Source organism: Gambusia affinis, linkage group LG13 (assembly GCF_019740435.1).
Source record: "Gambusia affinis linkage group LG13, SWU_Gaff_1.0, whole genome shotgun sequence".
NCBI lineage: Eukaryota > Metazoa > Chordata > Actinopteri > Cyprinodontiformes > Poeciliidae > Gambusia > Gambusia affinis.
In genome coordinates, this window is record NC_057880.1 from 25,213,017 (window position 1) to 25,239,364 (window position 26,348).

The window sequence follows — 26,348 nt, forward strand, 5'->3', positions numbered from 1 at the left end:
TATTTTAACTATTTAAAAGTAAAATCAGCTGATAAACACTAAATTTACAGTAAACAAGTTGACAAGTTTGATATTATATTTCCTCAAAAGAGGCAGGAGAAATCAATGATGAAATTAAACATTATTCTGTAACAAAAAAAAAAAACAATACGGAATTTTTATCACAGTATTATCTAATGTTATTTTAAATACATATATTTCAATCATGGTGGGTTGGTGCTCTTGGAGCCCCCTAGTGGTGGGGCCGCTTCTGCTTTGGGCCGGCCCTGCCCTGGGGGATTTGCTGACATGAGATAGACTTGTTTACAACCGTTACTGCGTTTTTTATGACCACTTACAGCTTCTAATAAGTTTTATTCTTGATTTATGCAGGGATAGAAACCTCCAGAGTTGCTTTTAGTTAAATTTTAAAACCAGGAGTTGCAAATATTGGCCTATATTTACTCGAGTTTCACGTTCTGCATGCTTGCAGAGAAAAGCAGGTTTATATTTAGCCTGCATGAAGGGACAGTGTTGGTACAGTTGGGCTCCAGGATTGTGAATGGGATTATGATATTATGATGTTTATTTGACTCCTCAGCCATGCCACACATAACAACCAGCGCACAATGCCAGATTTTTGCAGTGTGCTTCATATTCAATGCAAAATAGAAAAATGCATTCCGACTTCTGAGATGTACTTTTTTCCTGTCTGCCTCTATAATTGTGGAAAGTCTGTGATAAAATAAAGAGTCACAAACTGGTCCTTGATCAGCTTTGACACAAGATCAGCTAAAAAAAAAAACAAACAGAAAATTTAACTACTCTTCAAGTTTTTCCATGTATGTTTTTGACCTATAAATGATTACAAATGCATAAACCAAGTGCATTTAGAGAAAAAAAGATTAGAGAAATATGCTTTGATGCATAAATTGGGATAATCTATTCATTATTGATCTTCCTGTTTTATTAGATCACTGCAAATTTAGGCTTTTTAAAAATTAAATATGTTATCTAGTTTACGTTTATTTACTTATTCTAAAATATATTGCATAATGATTCAATACAAACAACATCTCACTGTTGTATACTATTTGTTTTACAATAAAATAGCATTAAATGTGGGAGAAAACAGAGAAAAATATTTTTTGTTGGACATTTTTATGCTTTCTGTGATCTATTAATTTAACCCTGATTATTCTCCATAATACTGTGAAAAACTTGAAGATTATTACCACAAAAACAGGGAGAAAAGCTCCAGCTGAGTTTTCTCAATGTCCTCCAGGCAAAAAACAAACAAACCGTGATTAATCAAAATTGGCAGGTTTGACTTTGAAGATGATCAGAGATTGATATTGGCCAAGAAAAACCTGATCAGTTCATCTTTAATCTATTATTCTTCTGAATAATACAATTGTTTATTCAGCCTGCATAATTAATCATAAAGTCTCATAATATTTAATAGTTTTTGCTCATTTTCAAGCACCTTCAGCTACATTTCATATACATATTAATCATATTTTTTCTTCGTCATTCTGCAGCTTTAACATTAAACTGAGATTAAACTCCGTCTTACCTCCGAACAGCAGCAGCTGCAGCAGCGCAGCGACGTTTCCCGGAGAGAAACCACAACTTGGCTCCATATTCACGAACCATAGGTGAAAGTTTCCCGATGAAGACACGAATCCCAAAACTTTCCTTCAATCGGGAAGAAGAAGAAGAAAAAATCAAATCAGAGCGGAGATCGTCGCGATAAAACGACCGGAGATCGTCCTCCGCTCCGGGGGGAAGCTGGGTGAAGTCCTCGGTGTCCCGCAGACTGGCTGCTGCTGCCTGGATGGGGAGGAAGAGGAGGATGAGGAGGAGGAGGATGAGGAAGAGGTTGACTGCTTCACTGCCCCGCTGCTTCCGCTGCAGGTAGCGCAGCATCCACAGGAAATTTAAGAGCAATAATTAACCGGCAGGTTAGTTATCTCATCAACGCTCCGCAGGGAGGAAATTATTTATAATTATCCCTAGATGTGTTTCAGGTTGGCTGCCGAGTAGTTTCCTCTCCGGTTTTCGTTTATTTTGTCATTTGTTTAATATTTGCAGATCTGTGCACAGGACAGGGGCGATGCTAGAGTGAAAGGGAGATTGGGGCACAAGCTCTAAACAGACACCAATTTTCTTTATTTATTTGCAACAGTGGTGGGACTTGATTTAAATGTTTAATCTGCTTAATTGCAGGTTGTTTAATTAATTAATTGTAATCAATTGCATTTTAATCAAAAATAGACAAAATAAGCAACATTTTAACTCAAAAACATGTTTTACTACTAAATAATTTAATAGACATATAGTTAAACATCAAACATGTTTATAGTTTAATTTATTGTTTAATCAGTTATTCATGTTATTCAACCACTAAACTGATGCAAACAGCTGTCCCAGTTTGTGTGCACTGTAAAAACAAAGTATTTTTGGTGTAGGATTTAGCTGAAACATCTTAGCACACTTACAATAACACAAAACTAACTTGCAAACAACTTTTCAGTGGGACATAGGAATTTGTTTTGATTAGAGTGCGTAATTATTTATTTAAATTAATCACATTTTATTTGACAATCACACATCAACAAAATTAGCAAAAAATTTTAGCTCAAAAACCATTTCTGCTGCTAAATTATTGAATGCATAGACATATTAATTCAACATCAAATATATTTATCAGTTATTTGTGTTATTCAACCATCAGATTGGTCCAAAGTGTTGATCTAGGCTGTGTGCACTGCAAAAACAGTGTTTTTGGTGTTAGAGTGAAAATATCTTAGCACACTTACAATAACACAAACCTACAAAACTAACTAACAAGTAACTTTTCAGGAAGATATGGGAGCTTCTTTATGTCAATAATGATGATGAAAAAGTTCTAGTTAGAAGTGAAATAAACTACAAGTGGAGCAAAACATTTTAACTTATATGAGGAAAATGTCATATTTCACATATAACAAGTATGTTTTCACCAATATTAATAATTATTTACTTAAAGTAAGTTCCTATATGATGCTGAAAAGTTACTTGTAAGTTAGTCTTGTCTTACTTTAAGTGTATTAAGATTTCTGCCACAGAAACTAGCTCAAAACTGCTTGGTAATATTTAGTTTGTTTGCAGTGTGTCCCTGCAGCAGCCCTGTGGGACCCCGGTTTGGCCCTCACAGATGCATCCAGGCTGCAGGCGGTGGTGGGATCCCTGTTGTTAAGCGGCTGGATGCTGTGGATTCTACAGCCTGGGGCCGTGATGAGCTGAGTCCCTCACAGGCCAGCGGTCTTCCACTTCATCTGTCAAACACAGTGAGGCTGCTGCAGAGGAGATGGCAGGACGGAAAACATTTAAAATATTCACTCTGTCAGTTTTTAAGGCTGAAAGCAGAATACTCTGAATGTAATGACATTATGAATGAATGTATTCTCATTTTTTCTTCACATCCAGCCGTCTATGTTTGCATCCGATATGAGACTGAAAGTGAGATTGGGGCACAAGCTCTAATCTTGTGCCCCTAGATTGGAGCTTTTCCAGTGTATAGTCTTTTTTATTTTTTATTAAATTATAACCATTATTCAATATAACTGTTTAGCTTTAATTAGACCGTGTGGATCTAAATCTACTATCTTATGATGGTTTCTTGCTGCACCGAGGGAGACTTTGGGCATCTTAATATGACATTAGCAGCAGCAGGAGCTCATTGAAGATGAGATAAAGTTTCCGTATCTGATAGATCACAGCCATGTTGAGACGCAGGCGCCCTGCGGATCAATGGGAGCGTATTGGTGCGAACATGGCAGAATGACCACATTGTGTCTGTTTTATTGACGTCTTCCTGATGTTTCTCTGTGTTTAAGTTCAACAGAAATTCAACCTGGAATCAGAACATAACTTCTGTCACAGCTGTGAATTCTCCTCATGATGCTGCTGCTGTTTTATATCACCTTCAATTCATGTTTCTATTTAATGCTAGGGGTTATTATCACATGCAAATGTGCCAATAAACTGAGGTGAGTCTATTGATTTTCATTTCTTAAGAATCAGCATTTTGTTTCCTGGCACAGTTGCTTGGAAAAGCTATTATGGACTTGGGTCTTGTTCAAGAAAGCATGCCACACCTACTGGGACCCAAAGAGCAACTTCTGCTTGGAAGACAAACCGCCTGAGCAGGTTGGATATGCGCTGCCTCCATGATGCTACACAGCCAAAAATGCACTGCAGTACTTTGAGTTATTTAGCCAGTCGACAGAGAAAAAGGGTTCGTTTTCAGAGTAACATTTCTATTACATCATAAATTCATTTATAAACGTCACATTTTCAAACTACAAATTTCATTAGCAAGCTAAAAATGCAATTCACAAACTATACAGCTGATTTTACAAACTAAATATTTAGTTAGCATTCTAAATATGTAGCTACACACTTAAGTTAGTTAATAAACTAAATATTTAACCTGGAGCTAAATATTTAGTTTAGAGCTAGAGTTGTAAGCTAAATATTTGGCTAGAAAGCTAAATATATTTAGCCAACAAATTAGCTAGCAAGCAAAATAGCGTAGAAACTAAGTTAATATCTTGCTTGCTAACTAGTGTAAAACTAAATATTTACATTTTACTGTAAATATTTACTTTGCTAACAAAATATATAGTTTGCAGCTCGTTGGTTTGAAGTTTTACCTTGGTGACTAAATATTTAGATTCAAATTAAGTACTTAACTAGAAAGCTAAATATTTCAGTTGAAGCTATATTTAGTCAGCAAGATATAAATCTCCACTTAGTTTGCAAACTATGCATCCAGCTAGTAAACTAAATAATTTGGAAGCTAAATATGTCGATTGCTAGTAACATCGTATGCTAAAAATGATCTTGCTTAATATTTATCTTTGAGGCTAAATATTTAGCTTGCTAACTAAATATTTAATGAATTGCTAAATATTTTACTGTCTAAAGATTTTGTTTGAAACTGTGACTGTGATAAATATGTTTTACAACTCGTATGTCAGAAAATAACAAAATTTCTGCTGTGTACCTTTACAAACGACTCCCCACAGCTGAAACATGTTATTGTAGTTTCTTGCTTCCGGGATTAGCGGTTTGATTCTGCTTTCAATTAATTAACAAGGCGGACGTGAACACCTGACCTCACACTGAGACACACCTCAAATAAATCACTTCAGCGTCCATTCATCCTGAAATCCGACTCAGAAAAACGAAGCCGTAATTTAATTAGCGGCTTCAGGTTGTAAAATCCATGTAATTGTCCGACATTTTAAAGCCCCGGCTTCGTTGGGGCCTCGCCTTGATGAAACGAATCGGTGTAATTTCCTAAATCTGCTAACAGACCGAGTACAGAGGTGTCAGTCCCATTAGCAACACTCCTCTCTTCAGCTAGCGGTGCATCTTGACCCCTATTAAGGTACAGGCAGATGGCTCGCGCACGCACACAGTAACAGGAGGCGTGTCCATGGCAACCGGCTCGTAATGGCCGGCCTGGAGTGTGGTGGAATCACTTGGCCTAATTTGTTAAGTACCACATCAGTGCATCTGATCTAATCAGTCTTGTTTTATGCGCAAACCGAGTGGAGCCGACATGTTGTTTAGAGAGCAACCGGAGGTTTAATGATGATAATAAATGAACACTTCATAACCTTTTCCAGACCGCGGCAGTCCGGCTTTCACTCAAAGTTTAGGGATTTCCTTTTATTTTAGCCAATAAAAAAATAATCAACTGTTATTGCAAGTAGGGTGATCTCATAGGGACAACATTAGAAAAATGCAACCTTTAATTTGTAAGGAAATGATCATCTGTGGTGAAATAAATTAGGCTTTTCTGTGGAAAAAGAAAGTTCACAAATTGGTGTGTAGAGTTCCGTTTGTAAAGTTACAAAGAAAAATAATTAACAGCAAATATTTTAGTTTTAATCAGAGAAAAAAACACGTGGGTGTTCATTTTTCAAAGCCTAAATTACAACACATTTTTCCTACATTTATAAATGTCACAATTCTAAACTAAATATTTAACTAAATACTTATCTTATCCATCTTATCCTAGCACAGAAACATTTCTATCACAAAACATTTATTTCTAAATTGTTGTGATTCCATCAAGTAAATTTACTTCTGTAATTCTGTTTTGTGCAGTGCTTGTGTGAACGCAGCCTAATTATTCAAATCTGTGTTTTTATGTATCCAACCAATCCCAAATCTGGAAACAAGTTGGGGAAGAAAAAACATTTTGACTTTGATAAAAAAAAAAAAAAAAAAAAGAGTGAAATAAACTTAAATTTTCATTCTTTGATTTTTCCAAACTCCAAACTTTATTGCTGTCAAAAAATACAATCAAATTTTTACTTAATCACTTAAACTCAAGACATTCCCAGTAGAGATTACATATTTACATCTGTCTGGCATTTCTAGACCAAACTACAGACTGACACAAAGATGCTGTCTGCGGTTGCTATGGAAACCCAGAGACATCAAGATGCCACCCAAAACAACAACAAAAAAAATATTTAACATCTTTTGAGGCTTGTAGGTCAGAGTTTCTGCAGGATTTGTTTGGGAATGTTATATTTTTAGGAAAAACTTCTTCCTGTAGAGGAGGAAGGCGATGAGAACCCAAAGTCCGGTTCCCCACAGGTTCTGTAGCAGCAACTCCCAGTGGCTCTGCTGGAAACCAATTTCCCAGCTGAAGGGGAAGTAGAAGCCGAGCAGCGAGTGGCCAACGTACACAAAGATGGAGTTCATCCCTGTTTACATCCGAACAGAATCATTTTCAGTGCAGTTCACTCAGAACAAAGAACCTCTGCTGAAGAAAGCTCAGACGATTAATTAGCTAAAAATCAGATAATTAACTCAAGTTAAATTAATCACTGTCATTTTTTTCATCAGTTGGATGAAAAATGTTAATATCTGAGAAACTGAATTTTGGTTTTTCACAAGCGGTTAGCTGCAGAGGCTAAAATTAATGCCTAAATATAGAACTACATTGAATTTATATATTTGAATTTCAAAGTTTTAAACTGAATACCAGAATAAATTCAATTTCTTTATGATATTTCAATTAATATAGAGGCACCTGTGTCTATAATGGATGAAATTAAATATTTGATATAATAATAATAAAAAGGAGAAAAAATATAACTCGATAAAAAATAAAATGAAAGAAAAATGGAAAAGCAAAAAAAGGAAAAGGGGAGAACTAAAAAATAATAATTATAAAGAACATGGGACAAAGGGGAAAGGATGGATGAAATATTTATATAGAAGAAAAAATTAAAAAGAGAAAAATAAAAAAAAGTAGAAAAAATAAAAAAATGGAAGAAAAAGGAAAAACCAGCATGTCATACTCCTGAGGATCCAGACGGGTGATTTATATTTCATCTGAAGCGAATAGATCATTTGAACTGTGTTGTTGCTGATTAGTGCGTAGTACCTGGGTAAAGGAACGGCTGCCCTCGCCACCAGCCTTTCACATCAATGATGAAGAACATGATTCCCAGCAGCAGGAAGGAGAAACTTCCCATGGCCGTGACGTAGGACAGCGACCTGCAGAGAGTCAGAGACACGAGCTGCTGGGTGTGAACCGGACCGAACAGATCATCGGACCGGCCCGAAGCTTCAGCTGGCAGGAACCTGTGGACCTGCGCCAGTCTGCCATGTTTCTGTCTGTCTCTAAGTGCAAGAATGTTTGATGAAATACCCTCTACAGTAAAACGGCTGTCCGAACGAGCCTCTCTGCAGCGAGCTGTCTTATTTATTTATCTTTTATCCCGGCTGAAGTTGAGCCAAAAGAGACTCTTAGCCAGGAGTTAATTACCTCTAGACATCCAGGCAGAGACTCAACAGCTCAATAAGCCGCCCCTGATGAACTGCCTATAAAAGCCAGGCAGGTGCAGCAATAGCAAGGGATGAGCAGCGTCCCCTGAGGAAGATCACCAGAAATTTGCTTACACATCACAGATGTAATGGCGTTCTTCCTGCAGCAAAACATTAAAATGATTCAGGGCGGGGCCGGAGCGCGGCCTGGTGCAGGCGGATACATCCGCAGGAACGAACGCCACCGTTTCTCATGACGGGAACATTCATCAGGTTTAGGAGCCTGAATGCAAAATTCATGTTTTTCTACATCCATTTGGGTTAGTGCTCCTAAAAAACAACCTAAACACTTAAAAAGAAAGAAAAAGAAAACACCCAATCGTTTTCTGGAAGAGAGTTCATGTTTTTTGGTGTTTTGAAAATGAGGCACTTCAAAAAACTTCTCCAATATTAATTCACATTCTGTAAGCCCAGCCCCGTTACCTAGCAACCCCAGCCAAGCCCAGCCCCGTTACCTAGCAACCCCAGCCAAGCCCAGCCCCGTTACCTAGCAACCCCAGCCAAGCCCAGCCCCGTTACCTAGCAACCCCAGCCAAGCCCAGCCCCGTTACCTAGCAACCCCAGCCAAGCCCAGCCCCGTTACCTAGCAACCCCAGCCAAGCCCAGCCCCGTTACCTAGCAACCCCAGCCAAGCCCTTATTGTGTTCCCACACAATAAGAAAAATAATCTGCCAGTTTAACTAGAACATTTTCATCAATGTTAAGGAATTATTGACTTTAAAGAAGCTCCCATTTCTTCCAACTTAGTTTTGTCTTATTTCACATTTACTAAGATATTTGCACTAGAAACTCGACAGAAACTACTAGGTAATACTTTGTGTTTCTGCAGTATAATGGCTGCTGGAAACAACAACAAAACTGGATGGTAAGTTTTGTTGGTGACTTACTATCCAGAAACCACTTTCTGCATTCTTGTTGGTTGCACAGGAGGCTCTACTTCTGCTTTTCAAAGATGTACGGTTGTATAGTTGCGCGTCTGTTTGGAGCCATTTTTACGTACGAGTCGTAACATTGAGTTTGGGGGCGTGGCCAGAAGAAGCTTATTTAGCCCCAAAACTACAGCAGAGTATTAGAGTCACACTAAGAAAAAAATACAAATAAAAAAAATGTTATTAAATTGTAAATAAAGTCGTAGTGTTATGATTTTATTCTCTCTCTATTTCAATTTTATTCTTGTAAAACTATTCCCATATTTTGACTTCATTCTCCTAACATTTATTATCGGAATAATTTTACTTTTTTACCTTGGTCCTAATAAACTCACGTTATAAACAGATTTTTCTGAAATCAACTCAAAACAGACAGAATTGATCAAATTAAAATCTCAATATCTAATAATGTTTCTGTGAAAAACCATAATGGGAATGCTTTGTATTGCCTATAAACGTGTCCTAACCTGCAAGCAAGCAAATTGTCACTTTTAATCCTTTCCATCATTAAAGAGCTGAAATAATCCAGCAGAAGACACAGGTCTCTAGTTTAACCTCTCCTTCACTTCACACTCTCAACGTCCAGGGTGATTATTTACAGTCGCAGCTGCTGTTGGAGGTAAGTAAACTCGTGTTTTATCAGCCGTGATTTGTGCCCATCCTCCCCGTTTCTTTGTGAAGGAAAGTGGCTGAATTTAGCGGGTCAGGAAGCACTTACCAAAGGTTTTTATTGACAGGTATAAATCCTCCGTCTCGCGTGCACTTAGAAAGGATGGCTGCGGAGATTCCCTGAGGGTGGAAATGAAACAGATTTCAAATCGATGCGGGCGATAGAGCAACATGTGTCGGGCTGCTGAGAACATGCGGCGGCAGAAACCCGTCCGGCGAATTAACCGATTATCAACGAGCGCCAGTTTGATCCAACACACAAATCCTGACAAACCAAACGACATCCGGTCCAAAGCACCGCGAAATGTTCTGACTCAGTCCAGATACACAAATATCACCAGGAAGCACAACGCATTAAGTTGGTTATATATAAAATAAGGTGAAAAATGGCTCTCTTATGTGTTTTTAAAATACTGTAGTATCTAAAATAGTAATTGTTTTATCCAGACAACTTTCATTTAGCCAAACTTTGCACTATTTTAATACAAGGCATGCTTAAAACATGTCAACCTCAAGGCCCGGGAGCCAAATCTGGCCCGCTGTGGCTTTTTATGTGGCCCTCTAGAGTCGATAAGTCCCTCCAGTTTTTCACAAATCTACAAAATTCACACAAAATCAACACACTTCCAGCTCCGTTTTGTTGCTTGTTGTAACGCAGGATGAGTCAAGTGCAAATCTGGGAAGATTGATCGAAAGGATCGAATCTCTGCAGCTCCAGATCAAGACGAAGCCGCTTCTTACAGTCTAATTAACTCATTACTTTCTATTTTTAACAAGATGGACCATATACCACTCCATTTTAACAATAAATAAACACAACAAAGCGTTTCTCTTTAGTTTTCTCTGCTCTGTAGGAACTGCAGGATTGTTAAACTTCAGCCAAAGTTTGGAGTGTCATTTTTTAACCAGAAAACTTGCTGATAACTGTTCAACGTGCTTTCGGCTGTTGATCAAAAACGGCGCCGGGCCTCATGCTGGATCCCCCAACGACTGAAAATTAAAAAAAACGTTTCGACCCACGGGGGCTGAATATAAATATACACCACTGTTATTACAGAATTACTTTTTCCTTCCAATTTGTTGCATAAACAGCTTTAAATTTGAGGCAAAATGTGTAAAACGGGGCTGTGAATAGTCTCCTAAAACAGCGCAGCGCTGCTTTGCTTCTGTATCTCATGCCTGATCTATTTTTATTCCTGTTCCAACCAAAACCAATTAGTTTTAGTGATCGGCCCGCTCTTCTTATTGACCTCCCTAACGCGGTTCTGGTTGGCGTCGGCGGCCCGGAAGCCGTTTTCTCCAGACGTTTGGGTTCTGAACATTACCAGACCTCAACCGCAGAGCAGCTCCTCCGACGCTTTAAACGCCCGGCTGCGTCTCCGCCCGCAGTTTTTTGGATTCTGCGGCGGAAAAGATCCAGCCGCGCGTCTTCCTCTCAATAAACAACGGGCCCAGTTAATTAAAGTTCAACGATCAGGCCTCAGAAGTGCGAGATTGAAATTGAGCGAGTGGCCCACATAGCAGCACCATCCCACTTCCTGCAGCCTGGAGACTCGACCCAGCTCAGCTATTTCCACTCCATCGATTCTGTCATCCACACGCATGATGGATATCTAGCTAACCGGCATCTCTGCATCCAAAATGGTCCACGAGTCACATTTAAAAGTAAATAGACAAAGACAGAAAGTGATGATGATTTACTTTGTAATTTGTGTTTCCTCTGAATTTTAAGGCTTTGGGTTGTTTATTTTTCAATAAAAAAGGTGTTTTAGCAGATCAAGTCTTATTGAAGGAGCAGTAACTTTCTGAAATAAAATTACTTTTACTGTACTGTAGTCGTCACGTTTACTTGAGTAAATTTATTGAAGTATTTCTACTCTTACTTGGGTGAAATTTCTGGATTTTCTACCCACTGAATGAAAAATAAACATGTTCTAACCAAAAATCCACCAGAGATCTTGGTCTGCGTTTCCATTTCTGCGCTGCAGTTTTCACAAGTAATTTTTTAACCACGATTTTGAGTCTGTGCACTTATTCCCAGTGTGCTTTAATCATAAAGAAACCGTTCGCTGTAGTTCACCTCACACTCAGTGGAACAAAACGGTTTACTGTTTATTATTTTCATTATGTGTTACTTTATCACTCTGTGGCTCTGGGAAAATGGATCTAATTTATTTCATCTGCCTCCAGCAGCTCACTGCACAACGACAGTCAATAATATTCAAGACAAGGAGACATAATGAAGGACATTTATTAACAATTAAGGTTGCATTCATCTATCATCTATACCTGCCTCAAAATGCTGCATCTCGGGGAGAAGATGCTTCTCTTGTTCACTAACAATTATTTGGTTAATCGATTATTCTAACGATTAATTGTATTAAAACATTTGAACATTTTTCATTTAACTACTTAAGCCTTTTAAGTAGTTATTTTATTGTATCAAGATACAATAAAATATGCAAATAAACAGTTCAATGTTTAAATAACAAAATAAACTTTTATTGCCTAAAATGACATAAGAGCATTTCTTCAGTGTACGCTTAATCATTAGTTTGAGATTTTTAAACTTCTAACATCAACATGTGGGAAGCTCTGCTCTTTTTGCTTAACTTAGGATTTATATTTTACACAATTTAAAGCAGGTGGAGCTAAAACTGTTTCAGTCGAGACGTTCTTGGTGGAACATATTTACAGACGAGGAACGTTTTTATGTATTATATTCAAAATGTATATAAGTTTTGTACAGTTTTGGTGTAATTACTGCTCTAAATATGTATGATCTGTTTTTGAGTCTGTACACTCCAATTAATAATTAAATTAGTTGACAATTACATCAATAATCAATTAATCACAATTAATCGTTTCAGTCCTGGTCCAGTGAATCCAGGCTGACTTCCCTCATAGGGTGTACTTACTTTTATCTCTCTATCCCAGTCAAGGAAATATTTTCCCATGACTGTTAGTCAGCTAATCTGAGGTTATCCCTGTTTTTCTGCTGCGCGTTTTGATTTCAAAGGCCTGGCGATGACGGCAGCCCCTGCAGCTCCTTCTTCTCCGTCATCGCTGCAGGTCGGGGGAACCGGCGGCTCAGGAAGTCGGAGCGGACTCCTGCTGACCCCGTTTTAACAAACGAACCTCGTCTCTGGACATAAATCTTCACACCAGCGACGGTCTGCACGCTCGTTAGCCTCCTGCTACAAAACAAACCATCTCATGTATTGGTTGTCGTCTCCCTGAGGGACGCCCTTTCTGATGGCAGCGTGGTCCTTTTTCGCTGTGAGACCACCCAGAAACACCGTAAAGCTTCAGAGGATCCCTCATTTTATCCCAGACTTAACCAGTAAAGAGTTTATTTCTTTTCCAGAACCTCCACATGTCAGGTCTGTTTCTGGTACTGTGACTACATCACTGCAGGAGGCTGTAAACAATACGCAGAGCTCTTCTAATCTAAAACCACAAGCGAGGCGGAGGGTGTAGCCCCCCGAGGCGGGGGATACTCATGTCTTCCCGAAAACACAGCCACATGTGATGAGATCACACACGTCCTCTGCTAAGTCCTGCTAATGAACGGCTCTGACTAATCGCCAAACAACTGGGAAACACATTGCACAGTTTACCTGACAGGCGCAGTAAAACATCCCAGCCACTAACAAGCCAGGATCTTTGTGAGGAAAACCTGAAATATTCCTCAAACTCCCTCCAGAATTTCAGAAATAATGAATATGGTTAAAAGCAGATATTTACCTACCGAATCTATAAAAATAGATAACCTTCTTCTCACTGGCTGCGAATCCATTGACCATATAATTGTGCTAATTTTAATTACAACACAGAGATTTCGAAAAAAAAAAAAAAAAAACAAACAGAAAAAAAACAAAACACATTTTCGATAAGTTTTGGCACTAGCAGTTTTTGGGTTCTATTGAAATTAGCATATTTTATAAAACTCGTCACACAAGTCATATGATCAAAAACAGGACGTTACTACTGGCAGAAATGACAAAGAAGGCGAACAGGAAGTGTTTGGAGGATGATGTTTTTAAAAGACTTATTGTGTGAACAAACTTATTCACATCCAATTTTGTACTTAATGGAAACAATGCAATTGTTAAATTGCATTTTTTCGGCATTAGCGGAATAACAACAAATTTTTGCATACAATTGTGATAAAAACGCAGCTTCTGTCTGAACCAGGGCTTAACATCGTTAAAAGGGACTTGTTGTGTAAAATTCACTTGTTGTAAATCTTTGAACTTCCATTTTGGTTTCTGCTGCTTTTAAAAATAGAACAAGCACTTAAAAAAAACTGTCCAGACATTTTTGGCCAGTAAGTTCGTGTTTTTTTGGTGTCTGGAAAATGAGCTGCTTCAAAAACCTCCTGGTTATAACTTCACACTCCACAGCCACTGTGGAATGTGAAGTTGGGTTGCTAGGTAACTCAAACTCGGCTTGGGTTACCTAGCAACCCAAGCTGAGTTTCAGCATGTTTGGTCAGCTGGTTTTATCGCTGTATGCGCTGTACAGCGGTTGCTGGAAAAGACAAGTGCTTTATTGTTGACTTAACATCCAGAAACCATTTGCTGCATTCTTGTTGGTTGCGCAGGAGGCTCCACTTGTGCATTTCAAACATGTTAAGGTGTGAGTGTAAATGTTGAGTCGGAGGTCACGGCCAGTAATAATTTATTTGAATTTAAAGTGACAAGAGGCCCTAAGACAGTTGATAAAAGTCTCGTAATATAAGAATGAGTTTGTTAAAAAATTGTGATGACCGTGCTTTGAATAGGCCATAGGAAACATAACAGGTCAGCTTTAACAATCCTGAGAGCCATGTTTGCATTCTGCATGTTGTAGTATCATTGCTAAATAGGAAATAACAGAAACTTTTCAACAGTCTAAAACTAACGATAAATAAATTAATGAAGCTTACGAGGTATTTTGGGTAAAACTGGAGCTAAGTTGCCCATCTTGATTGTAGTAACGTCACTGTGGACGTTTATTTAGAGCAGCGGTGCAACGTACCAGGATGACGGCCCACACCAGGTATCGACACAGAATGTGGATGTTCTTTCTCTTGTAGAAAACGATAATCTTTCCAGCCTGTTGGGAGAAGAAAGAGAAGGAATCAGCTAAACATCCAGTAAACAAAAACCAACATGAACTCCACCAATCGCTGCGTCCATTTGAGCAGAATCAGGCAGTAACTAGTTACAGTTACTCAATTACATTTACCTTTTTTATAAAAAATAAACTGTATTTTATTATGAAGTATCTCTACTCTTACTTGAGTAAAATTTCTGGATTTTGTAGCCACTGTATGAAAAAACATGTTTTAGCCAAAAATTCACCAGACACAAACACACACCTGCAGTTTATGTTAAAGTTTCACAAGTTTTTAATTGAAAGAAACTGATTTGGAAATATTTCTTTTGCCTGATTTTGTTATATTTTGTTATTTATATGAATTAGTCATTTTCATCCATAAAATACCAAAATTTCCACTTAACTTTATATTTTAGTCTGTCTGATCATGTAATTTTTAAATATTAAATGACTGATAATTTGATCAGATGCTCAGTACGTGAGTAGACGTTTTACCAAATACTCTTTTACTCTTACTTAAGTAATATTTTCGGGTACTCTGGCGCCTCTGGCCTTGAGTAACCAAATAGTCCTGGGATGCGGCGCCCTGATGCGGCGCAGCCAGATGTGGCGTGCAAGTCATCTGATTAATTTGGTGGTGATGAATGCGCCTCAGCTGGAAGCATTAGCAGACAAACACAGGGACGGGGGCAGCGGACACCTGGCGTGTCGTCCATTCCTCGCTGACTGAGGGGCTCAAAGCCGAAACGCCTCCTGGGGATTCAGCAATGCGGCTGCGTCAGGGTGGCGGCTTCCCACAAACCAAATGGTTATAAGTGACGCTAACGACCAAAAGCTTTCTCCTCTCCTAGCCTCATGGATTTGTGTCGGTGAAGGGGAACAGCTGTCGTCGCATGGGAATATTTTTTACATTTATTAAAGGGCCAGCGTCCCTGTCATGTTTTGTAGTTACATATTAATAATAGAAAAGGTTACATTTATGCGTTTCTCCAGAATAAAGTAGGAACTGTGGTTATAGTTTATGCTGTTGGGTGGATTAGTTGGAAAAACATACAGAGTCCTCCACATGGACATTTACCCCCGGCTCCAGTTATGACAGAGCCACAGACAAAATAAACTGCATTTTTCCTCAGAAAGTTAAAGTCAGAGTTCTCAGATTAAAATCAGAAATTTGAGAAAAAATGTCAGAATTCTAAAAATAAAGTCAGGATTATGAAATGAAAACAAAAAAATTTAAGGATAATATAAATTTTGAAACAAAAATTCATTATTCTTAGATTAAAGTCAAAACTGTGAAAAAAATTCAGGATTTGGAGAGAACAATCTGAATCCTTAGATTAAAATTAAAAGATTGAGAAAAAGTCAAAATTGTGATATAAAAATTTTTTATTCTCAGATTTTCACAGTTTTTTTCAAAACTGTGAAAAAAAAATTAATTCTGAGATAATAATTCTCAGTCAGTTTTGAGTTTTAATCCTTTCTTTCTGCTCTGAAGAGGCTCATTATTATATGATAAATCAGACTTCCATACTATGGCACCTTTTCCAGTGGCTCGTTTCAGAGCTTGTGTTGTCAATGGCTGCTGAAACTTTTCTAATTTGGAAACTTGTTTTTCTATCAGCTGCATGAACGCCGTCCCAACTTGTTTAAGGTTTTCACAGAGTGGTGAGGTGGACGCATTGGTCTATGTAGGATTGTTTTGAACCATTCTTTCTATAAAATGACATTTAATACATATTTAGGAGCGAAACAGATAAATCCATAATGAGGCAGCACTAAGGATTTTATGAGGCCAAAGGGAATTTAGGAACCATAAATTGTGTACAATGAGGAGAAATCATCCAGTTTACCTGCATCCCCAGAAATCCCATCACAATGGAGTTGATGGTTCCCAGAATCCCTTCTGGGTCAAAGGGCAGCACAGTGAGATACATTTCCTACAAAATACAAACCAAAACAACAAGTAAATTCAGTGAGAATAATACGTTATATGATTATAATAAGATAAATGTTCCTACTTTGCACGTGGGGTATCTGAACATGTTATCACCAAACACCCATCGGTCGATGTATCCTGCTGCCCCCCCAGTGCAGTTTGGGTAAAGACCGTCATCGCCGATCCCACCAGCGCCCAAATATCCTCTAGAGGCAACAATACAACCGATGTTGGAGTTGATGCTTAACTTTTCAAATACAGACCTTTAATAAACATTATAACCTTTAATAAACACTATATGCTGGTTGTTTGATGGTAAAAACATTCAACTAATATCTAAAAATGGTTACAATGTAACATTTTAAAACTTTAAAAGTCACAAAGATGGAGGAAAAAAAGACACAAGAGGCAGAAGAGTCAGAGCGAGGAAGATGGATCCTCTGCCTCTTCTTCTCTGGTTCCACACGACTAGACTGAGATTGGCTAATTATACCATCTGAAGGGTCCACCGCAGGCCCATAAATCACTGTGGGTCCAAACGCCTGCAGCTCCAGGCGCAGACTAACACCAAAACCGACCCAAATGGAGTCACTCAACGTGGAGATGGTGAGGAAATCTGTTGTTGTGGCATGAATATGCACGGTGAGTTAATGAGCAGGCGGGCTGCCTTGTTTGGACTTACGCCGGGCAGCCGGGTACCGGCAGGAGGAAGGTGACGCACAGCCATAACGTCTCCAGCAGGATGATAATCAGCCACTGAGGCCAGAACAGGAGGACGTCCTGGGCAGCACTGCTCCACTGAGGCTGCAGGGGAAACGATTCAGCATCGTTTTAATAAGAAAACACCAACACAACATCTGAGTTACAAAGAAAAACTAAATAAATAAAATCAACGTCTGAGTTACAAATAAAAAATAAAATACATAAAATCAACGTCTGAGTTAGATTCATGGGTTCATAAAACAGATGGATGGATGGATGGATGGATGGATGGATGGATGGATGGATGGATGGATGGATGCCCACTGACTAAGTGGAGTAAATGTCTTTCCTCCTCTGATGTTGCTTTTCAGTGATGCTAACATGTTTAGAGATGCTAACGTCCTGGTGCTAACATGTTTAGAGATGCTATCTGAAAACATGCCATTCATCATCCAGTCCAGTAACTTGTCATTTTTCAAACACATATTTGGTTTTATTGGCATTCAGCTTTACTAAAACCTGTGATATAATCCAACTTTATTGTTTTTATTACTCAAAAACAAATAGAAACCCATTCTGAGCTACTCAGCATGCTAACATGCTAAAGGTAGATGGTGAAAAACAGTTTGTGCCAAACTCCCTCAGCATGGCTTCAGATTATTTAGCCGTGTTTAAATGTGCTGCCTCAGACTGCACCCTTTTAATGTCCGTTTCTGTTGAGCGACTGACAAAAGGGAAGTTGACATGAATTGCTCACCGCTCGCTCTGGGATTTGTTTCTGGCCCCAGAAAGTCTGCAGGAGAGACAGAACAAAGTAGGTGAAGCCCAGACGCTGCAGCACTCCGGGGATCCTGAGCCAGGACCAGGACACTGGGACACAAAGCAAACTCTCAGAACTGCACCAACAACAAACACAAACATATTTACAGACAATATTACCACCTCAGAGTCAAACAACGGGCAGAAATTACTCAACAATGTTCAAATACGGCCACAATTAGGTCCAGAAAGATATTTGAATGTCAAGAACGAAGCAAGTTTCCCAGTTATCTCTTGGTTGTGATTGATTGTAATCTGCACATTAGTTAATTGGAGACCTTTGTCACACAAAGTGCTGCAAAACCATCCGATCCCAATCATTGATCCAATGAACAAATCAAATAAGAGGCGGAAATGTTTCGCAGGAGGAGAGGAAGCTCTCACTGATGATACTTCAGTTAAATCTGTACGTTAAAGATAATTTAGACCCAAGAAAGCTGAGAAAAGAATGAACGTTTTTACACATTATTGTTCATTTTTGGTGGATTTAAGCTTTCAGGGAGTTAAAATACGTTCAATAACAGTGAAAAGTGTCTGATATCGGCATCTGGGCACTTATAGAAGAGAGTCAGTGAGATCATTTACAGGAAGTCAGATTTTTTTTTTTACTGTAAAATTATCTGTTTATTGAAATTTTATTGTGTTTTGCACAGAACAACAGGTGTATTTTAATATGCTAGGATGTTATGTATTTCAACTCAAAAAGTGAAAGATAAATTATGTAGATTAGTTACACAGGAGGTGAAATTTTTCAGCCATTTATTTCTTAGTTTTCATGAAAATTAGATGGATGATATATAAATTTAATACAAATTTATTTTATTGCTCAGCAGGTAAAAGTAAAATAAATTTAAAAATCCAATGAATTAAATTTTGCATGTTTTATTTAAGGAATTGTGGCACACCAGTTGTTAAATTTTGCCAGTTTTGGCCCCAGGGGAAAAAAGTTTGTACACAACTAATATAACTGATTTAAAATATATTAACTTCCTAAAGTTATACTAAGTTATTGTACCGAAACATTATTCTACGGTGTAATTTATTGCTTCTGACAAAGGTTAGCGCCTCCTTTTCTCTGTCGACTGACATTGAAAGGGTTCGGCGTTTCGAGCTGACGTGACTCCATTCCCTTATTAGATCAAACCGTGGAACTGAAAAACGCAAAGCGTCGTCCTTGGAGACGGAGGGCGAAGCCGCTCCGTACGGTGAAGTCAGATCCAGAGTCCAGCTGCTGCAGCAGGCCTGTAACTCTATCTGTTTGTAATCGTCCATTACCCAAAGAGCCGCCGTTTCGGCTCAGTTCGACGTCCCCAGCCGCAGGACCTTGAGACCGCGCACTCAGCAGCAGTATTTTCCTTAACCCAGTTATCAGTGCAGGAACGTCCATTAGCACCGCGGAGGCTAATGTGCAACAAAGAGCGCCAACGCATCCAAGTGACTGATATGGAGATTAACTTTAATCACAAATGTGGAGGCGAAGCCATTTTATGAGGTTACACAGTAAAACATTAACACTAAATATTAATTTTAAAAATGGGTGTTTATTTTCCAAAGGGATGTTTTCACCATGTTATTTATTCATTTAAGGTAAGGGTCCCAAACTTAGTAATTTGGATATAAATATTTAGTGTGGAAAGTAAATATTTAACTTTCAAATTTAATGTTGAATTAGAAAGCTAAATATTTAGTTCCAAAATAAATACTTAGTTAGCAATCTAACTTCTAATATTTAGTTAAATTAATTAGTCTGCTTAATAGCTAAATATTTAGTTTGCTAACTAAAAACAATTTATTTCAGAAAACAAAATTATATTTTTATCTAGTTAAAAACTAAATTTAAAAATTTCCCAAAATAAAGGTTTTTATTTAGGAAAATAAAAATTTTGTTTGAAAATTAAATGTTTAGTATGGAAAATAAATATTCAACCTGGAACTAAATATTTAGTTTAGAGATTCAATGTTTAGTTTGTAAACTGAATATTTACAAGATAAATAGTTTATCTAAATAAATTTAGTTATCAATTAAACTAAATTTAAGTCTGAGCTATACATTTGGTTTATAAAATTAACTTCAGACATTAAGCCAGGGGTCTCAAACTCCAGTCCTCGAGGGCCGCAGTCCCGCAACTTTTAGATGTGCCTCTGCTGCACCTGGATAGAATGATTAGGGCTCTGGAGAACTGATCTACACAAGGTGGAGGTAATTAAGTCATTTGATTCCAGTGTTTTGTACCTGTGGCACATCTAAAAACTGCAGGACTGCGGTCCTCGAGGACTGGAGTTTGAGACCCCTGCTTAAGCTAACTTCACCAAGCCTACTAGCTGTTCAGTCATCCAGCCACTGGGGGGCGCTGTTATAACAGTACTGGCTGCATGGCTTTGCATCCCACACAGCCAGTGAAAACTTGATATGTAGTTACCAGATTCAGCGGGGAGTTTCTCATCATTCAGGTTGTTTGGACTGTTTTGGTAAGGTTGGCTAATTTTACCGCTTGGATCTGTTTTTAGGTCCAGTTTTGTTTATTCAACCATTTCCACCGAATGGAACTCCAAAGTGGAATTAAGTTATTTTTAATAAGTTTGTGTATAAAACACTTAAGATCTTGAAATAGGACTGCTGATCCATTCTGATTCATGTTTTAAGGATCATTAAAGGAGGATGTATTATGCAAAATTCACATTTTGATGTTTTTGTACGTCCATTTGGGTTTCTGCTGCTTTTAAAAGCAGTTCAGATGTTTTTTAAAAAAAATCCCACAGCCGTTATTTGGCAATAAGATAATGTGTTTTGGTTACCTTGAAAATGAGCCATTTCATAAACCTTCATAATGTAATGTCAGAAATCAGCCGCCACTGCCCTTCACCTAGTGACCCCAGAGAAGTCCAGCCTGTTCCCTAGCAACCCCTGCAGAGCTCCGTCGTTACCTAGCAACCCGAGTTCCAGCAGGTTAGGTGAGCTTATTTGACAAACTAATGCTTGAAGGAGGTATTGTTACCATCATTGGTGTAATTTTGTCTGCACATCCATTTGTTTATGTCATTCACTACAAGCTACTACACTGGAATGGCAAATGTTCACAAATGTTGATTTGTTCTCCAGTTCTCCCAAAGCTCTGAATTAAACAACATTTTGTGAGGTTTGTTTTAAACCTACATGGGCCATCTCGGGGAGAATAGTTGAGAAAGCAGAAGCCGATTATCAGCAGCACAACTGTCCTCCAGGTGACTTTTCTCAGCAGCTGCAGGCGGCCAACTCCTCTCCTCTGCATGGAGCTGAAGGCCAAAACCACTGAAGTCCCAATTATAAACACAAACCTGCAAGACAAAACATCAGGATGTCATTTAGACACGCAACGTTCACGCAGGCGGAGAGAAAATACCAGGCTGGACTCTCCCAAAGCTCTGAATTAAACAACATTTTGTGAGGTTTGTTTTAAACCTACATGGGCCATCTCGGGGAGAATAGTTGAGAAAGCAGAAGCCGATTATCAGCAGCACAACTGTCCTCCAGGTGACTTTTCTCAGCAGCTGCAGGCGGCCAACTCCTCTCCTCTGCATGGAGCTGAAGGCCAAAACCACTGAAGTCCCAATTATAAACACAAACCTGCAAGACAAAACATCAGGATGTCATTTAGACACGCAACGTTCACGCAGGCGGAGAGAAAATACCAGGCTGGACTTACCAGGGCATGACCAGATCAGCCACCGTTAAACCTGCAACAAATACAGCAATCAGTGATCTAAACAAACAGATTCACTGGAGCTTTACTCGTTTGGGCTCAGATTCAGTAAACCATATTAAACCTACAGGTTTATACCAACAAACAGCTAAATGCTGGATATGCTAGGTATTACCAATACGATCAATTCACCTAAACTTATTAACGAGCCATTAGCAATAGGATAGCTAAACTTACTGTTAGCTATATGTTAGCAGCTGAGGTTACTGTCCACTAGCTAATAGATAGCTATTAGCAATACAACACTTAACAGCTGTATTTGCTGTTAGCTTTCCATTTTGTATAACAAATAGCGAGACGTTCTTTTAGCTAGTTGTTAGCAATACAACAAAAGCTAGCAGCTGTTGGCAAATAGGTTTAACTTAACTTGTTGTTAACAACCTATTAGAAATATCATAACAGCTAAAATTACTGTTAGCTAGTTATAATTATATAACATACAAAACTCGACCTAAAAATTGATCCTAGCAGTGAAATTAGCAATCCTCAACAAAACAATACATACAACCTGAATGTTGGCAGCGTGAAGGTTTATAAAATGTTAAAAACGCTACAATGTTGACCAAACTGAAGGCATTTTAACAAGAGATTCAGCAGATTGGCTCTGAATTCTCAAAATAAATCTCTGTCATTTCATCTGAATTTAAAATAAAACAAATCGCTGAAATCCTCCATGTTTGTCCTCCATTGATTATGATGGCTGACCACAGTTTAGACGATGCAGTAGCCATGATGAGGAAATGTTATTTGTAATTAACAGGTTCAGGTTTCTTGCTAGCAGAGCCCAATCTGCTCTGGTTCTATAGATTCATGCAGGTTCTGCTTTTCAGCCTCACCGTTCCAGGGAGCGTGTTGGAAGAACCAGTAGCCGCCTCCACCGTAGTTCACAAACACCATCACTGTCAGGGCAAACCTGCAGAGGCATGAACAGACGAGAGCACAAAAAGGAGACATTAGTTAGAGTAAAGGAAGAGGGAAGGATTTATTCCAGATTAGTGGTGCATAAAAGCTGAATGCTGATTCTCCATGTTAGGTTCTGGAGATGTAGAGCAGAACCAGAACCAGAAGACCTGAAGGGGCTGGAAGGTTGAAAGAACAATACCAGATCTTTAAGCCCTTCAGTGATTTATAAACTAACAGTATATTTTATATATATAAGAACTGGGTGATGAGCTCCGTCTACCTGGTTTTAGTCAGAACGCCAGCAGCAGCGTTCTGGATCAGCTGCAGCTAGACCATTGATTCTTTTATTTTATTCAGACCTGTGAGGATGCTGCTTCAGTAATCAATGCAACTGAAAATAAACACATGGATGAGTTTCTCTAGATCTTGCCGAGACATTATTAGTCCTTTAATCCTGGAAATGTTCTCCAGGTGACAGAAGGCCAACTTTGTAACTGTCTTTATGTGACTCTGAAGGCTCAGACCCAGATTTCCTCCTGATCTCTAGTTTCCAGCTGTAAAAACTGAAATTCTGTGCCGACGACAGATTGTTCCTCTTTAGGTCGAAAGACAATAAATTCAGAATAAAGGAGCCAAGTAAAGAAGGAACCATGTGAAAAATGAGAGAAGGAACCAAGGAAGAAAGGAGACAAGAACGACACAAGGAAGAAGGAAGTAGGAAAAAACAGCAGGAAATGAAAGTGAGATCATAATACAACATGGAGCCCTGAATTGAAGCCGTTTTTATTGGCGAATGCCGCCTCAGCATTATGAATCACTCAGGAAATGAGCGCCTGTCCTCTGGATCTCCTCGGCTTTGCTGACTAAAGGCTTTGCACCTAATATATGACACACTTTATGCTTTCCTGCCGGCCAAGCTGCTGAAACACTGCGCTCATGTGACGAAGGGCTTCACTGTGTTTGATAAACAGCTGGAGATGCCGTTATTACAACACGACGCATGTTTCTGCACTAAATCCGCTTACAGTTCCTTTCTGTTCACTTTGGTTTTCATGTGGTGTTTAATGAAAACTAAAAGAAATCACAGGAGTTACACTGGGAGGCAAAATGAGATTAGTTCAACCTCTGAGGATAAAACCGTCTGATAAGGTGCATCTACCTCTGCCTCGTCTTGTTTTTTATGTCCAGATTCAATTAAGAGGTGCACCAAAGCCATTACTGCTCCAACCTGCTGATACAAGATTTTAATCGGTCGCTATCAACTCCGAAAGGCTATTAAAGCAGAGTAAAACCCTCCCTCCACCTCTCTCACACACCCGGGCTACCGTTTAAACTTTGACGAAGGTATCCATTAGTTGCCATAGCAACGTAGACAAAGGTTAAACCCACCGCTGCCAGATGAGACCCTGTTAAAAGAAAAAGTGCAGCAATCTCTCCATTTATTGGCCGTCCTTTTAATTAAAACCCCCAGCTGTCTGATTCCAAACGGGAGCTTTATTACGCTGCGTGTGAGGAAACTAATTATGGATGAAGGGAGATAATTAAAGGCTAATATGATGTACGACGACAGGTCTTTGTTTTGTTTTGCATCTGAACATTGTGGACTTTTGTTTTTTTTCTCAGTTCGTAATCACGTTAAGGTTGTTAACGTCCCTGTGGAGATCTGCAGAGAGGAGAGCGTTTGTTCCTTGATTAAGGCCTATGACTCAGGGAAAATGATTTAGACGCCTGTTTTGCAGCTGTGAAACTGACGAAGGTCAGATTTGCAGGATTTGCTACAAGCATCTAGCTGTTGAGTAGAAGTGAAGACGTTTGGACGTGCAGTGCATCTGGAAAGTATTCACAGCGCTTCACTTTTTCCACATTTTGCTACGTTACAACCTTGTTCCAAATTTAATTATTCTCTTTTCTCAAAAGTTCACATAAAAATACCTCATTATGGCAACGTGGGAAAAGGTTTCTGAGAGTTTTGCAAATAGTTAACCATGTATTAGCAATTGGATCAGTTCAGCTAAGTTTATTGTTGACATACAGCAACAACTAACTTTACTGTTGTCTAGTTGTTGACTACAGGAGGTTACATATAAACTAGCAGGTATTATAAGAGAAAATCTGCCAGTGGAACTGGTAGTTCTTCATCAATATTAAGGAATTATTGGCTTAAAGCAAGCTCCTATTTCTTACTGAACAGTTATTTTTAAGTTAGTTTGTCTTTTTTCAAGTGCGCTGAGACATTAAAACCAAAAATGGTTGGTAAGATTTTGTGTTTTTGCAGTGTGTGGACTTTTTGCTTAAATGTCAGGTTTGTTCCAGGAAACCAAACAGTTTAATAAACCAACATTGTCAAGAATACTGCAAAGAAGAATTATTGCAGAAGGTTATTGATGCTTTAGTGGTAAAGGTACATTTAGCTAAGGGATCTTTCTGTATAGTTTGCATGTTACTCCTACGCCTTTACAGCCGAAAAAATACAGATGCTAGATTATTTAGTCTTTCTAAATTGCGCTGAGGTATGAATGTGTGTAAAGATGTTTGTCCTGTGGGTTGGGGAACTGTCCAGGGTGTACCGTAAGCTCAGCCAAGGTTCTGTTTGTCTGATCGTACGTGAAACTGGATCAGAAAGCCTGGATGCCAGTCAAAGTTGGGCTCAGAGTGAGTCACCATCTGGTTTTGTTGTAATAGTTATAATATATTGACTAACAGTGAGATTTTCACCAGAGAGAAAAACCCAACGAAAGGCTTTCAGCTGTGGGGCACAAGATTAAAAATCCAAATCCTTTTAGAAAAATTAACGTGCGACCATAACCCGGGTTTCTCTGTATATCATGTCAGAGCAACGAGCAGAAAAGGCTTTCAGCTGAGAAGGAAAGCCTTCAGAAATGCCTCAGCGTTTATGGCAGGTGACTGATGCGTCTGTTCTCTGCAGAAAGTTGTAACTTATCAGGGTTATGGATCATAAGTCACAGGGCTGCGGAGACACCTGCAGCGTAAATCTTCAGTGCTGAGTCACAGTTTGATTAAATGTCATCTCACGTGTCATCAGTCAGGTCATCAACATGGGAAAAGTGTTTGTAATCTTAGACCAGATGGTTTTCAGATTGAAACATGGAGCAAAACTCTCCAAAAACAAAGTCTCACCAAGTATTTTTGATCCAGTTTCTTGCAAAAACATCCAAATACACTTGAAATAAAACAAAAATGACTTAAACGTAACTTTTCAGAAAGCTATAGAAGTTTGTTTTAAGTCAATAATTCCTTAATATTGATAAAAAAAAGGAAAGTATTCACTGTTGGCTTGCTATAGCTATATGATAAACAGTGATGCATGCTGAGCTTGCTAGGTATTAGCAATAAGATCAGTTCAGCTAAGGCTATTAACTTGCCATTAGCAATATTACAACAGCTTACAAAAGTTTACTGTTAGCAACAGATTAACAGCTACATTTATTGTGCACTAGCTATCAGTAATGCAACAGCTGCTATATTTAATGTTAGCTCTCTATGTGCAACCTAACGACAAATAGCTAAACATGTTTAGCTAGGTATTAGCAATAAGATCAATTCAGTTAAACTTATTGTTATTAAGCTATTAGCAATATGATAGCAGCCAAGCTTACTGCTAGCTACTAGCATTAACAGCTAAGCTTACTGCATCAGTTTATCTAG

General features: G+C 38.6%; 2 protein-coding genes across 7 annotated transcripts in view; both read right to left on the minus strand.

Moving 5' to 3' along the window:
- ret (ret proto-oncogene receptor tyrosine kinase) overlaps nt 1-5,464 on the minus strand; it is a 34,303-nt gene extending 28,839 nt beyond the window's left edge. For 2 of the 5 annotated variants that reach the window (XM_044135987.1, XM_044135991.1), the window contains exons 1-3: nt 5,033-5,464; nt 3,177-3,320; nt 1,556-1,677 (exon numbers count right to left, since the gene is read on the minus strand). In XM_044135987.1, coding sequence (XP_043991922.1) covers nt 1,556-1,677; nt 3,177-3,184 — 130 coding nt within the window. In that variant the 5' untranslated portion in view covers nt 3,185-3,320; nt 5,033-5,464. Of the gene's footprint in view, nt 1-1,555; nt 1,813-3,176; nt 3,321-5,032 lie in introns of all 5 variants that reach the window. The other 3 variants (XM_044135988.1, XM_044135989.1, XM_044135990.1) reach the window with 3 other exon arrangements.
- Nucleotides 5,465-6,301: 837 nt separating this feature from the next.
- Nucleotides 6,302-26,348, minus strand: part of si:dkey-192p21.6 (uncharacterized protein LOC565246 homolog) — a 28,983-nt gene continuing 8,936 nt past the window's right edge. Inside the window, exons 8-18 of one of the 2 annotated variants that reach the window (XM_044135992.1) lie at nt 22,616-22,692; nt 21,723-21,753; nt 21,483-21,643; nt 17,978-18,090; nt 17,201-17,322; nt 16,601-16,724; nt 16,433-16,519; nt 14,502-14,579; nt 9,529-9,599; nt 7,439-7,551; nt 6,302-6,752 (exon numbers count right to left, since the gene is read on the minus strand). In XM_044135992.1, the coding sequence (XP_043991927.1) occupies nt 6,571-6,752; nt 7,439-7,551; nt 9,529-9,599; nt 14,502-14,579; nt 16,433-16,519; nt 16,601-16,724; nt 17,201-17,322; nt 17,978-18,090; nt 21,483-21,643; nt 21,723-21,753; nt 22,616-22,692 (1,159 nt within the window). In that variant the 3' untranslated portion in view covers nt 6,302-6,570. The remainder of the gene's footprint in view (nt 6,753-7,438; nt 7,552-9,528; nt 9,600-14,501; nt 14,580-16,432; nt 16,520-16,600; nt 16,725-17,200; nt 17,323-17,977; nt 18,091-21,482; nt 21,644-21,722; nt 21,754-22,615; nt 22,693-26,348) is intronic. The other variant, XM_044135993.1, reaches the window with a different exon arrangement.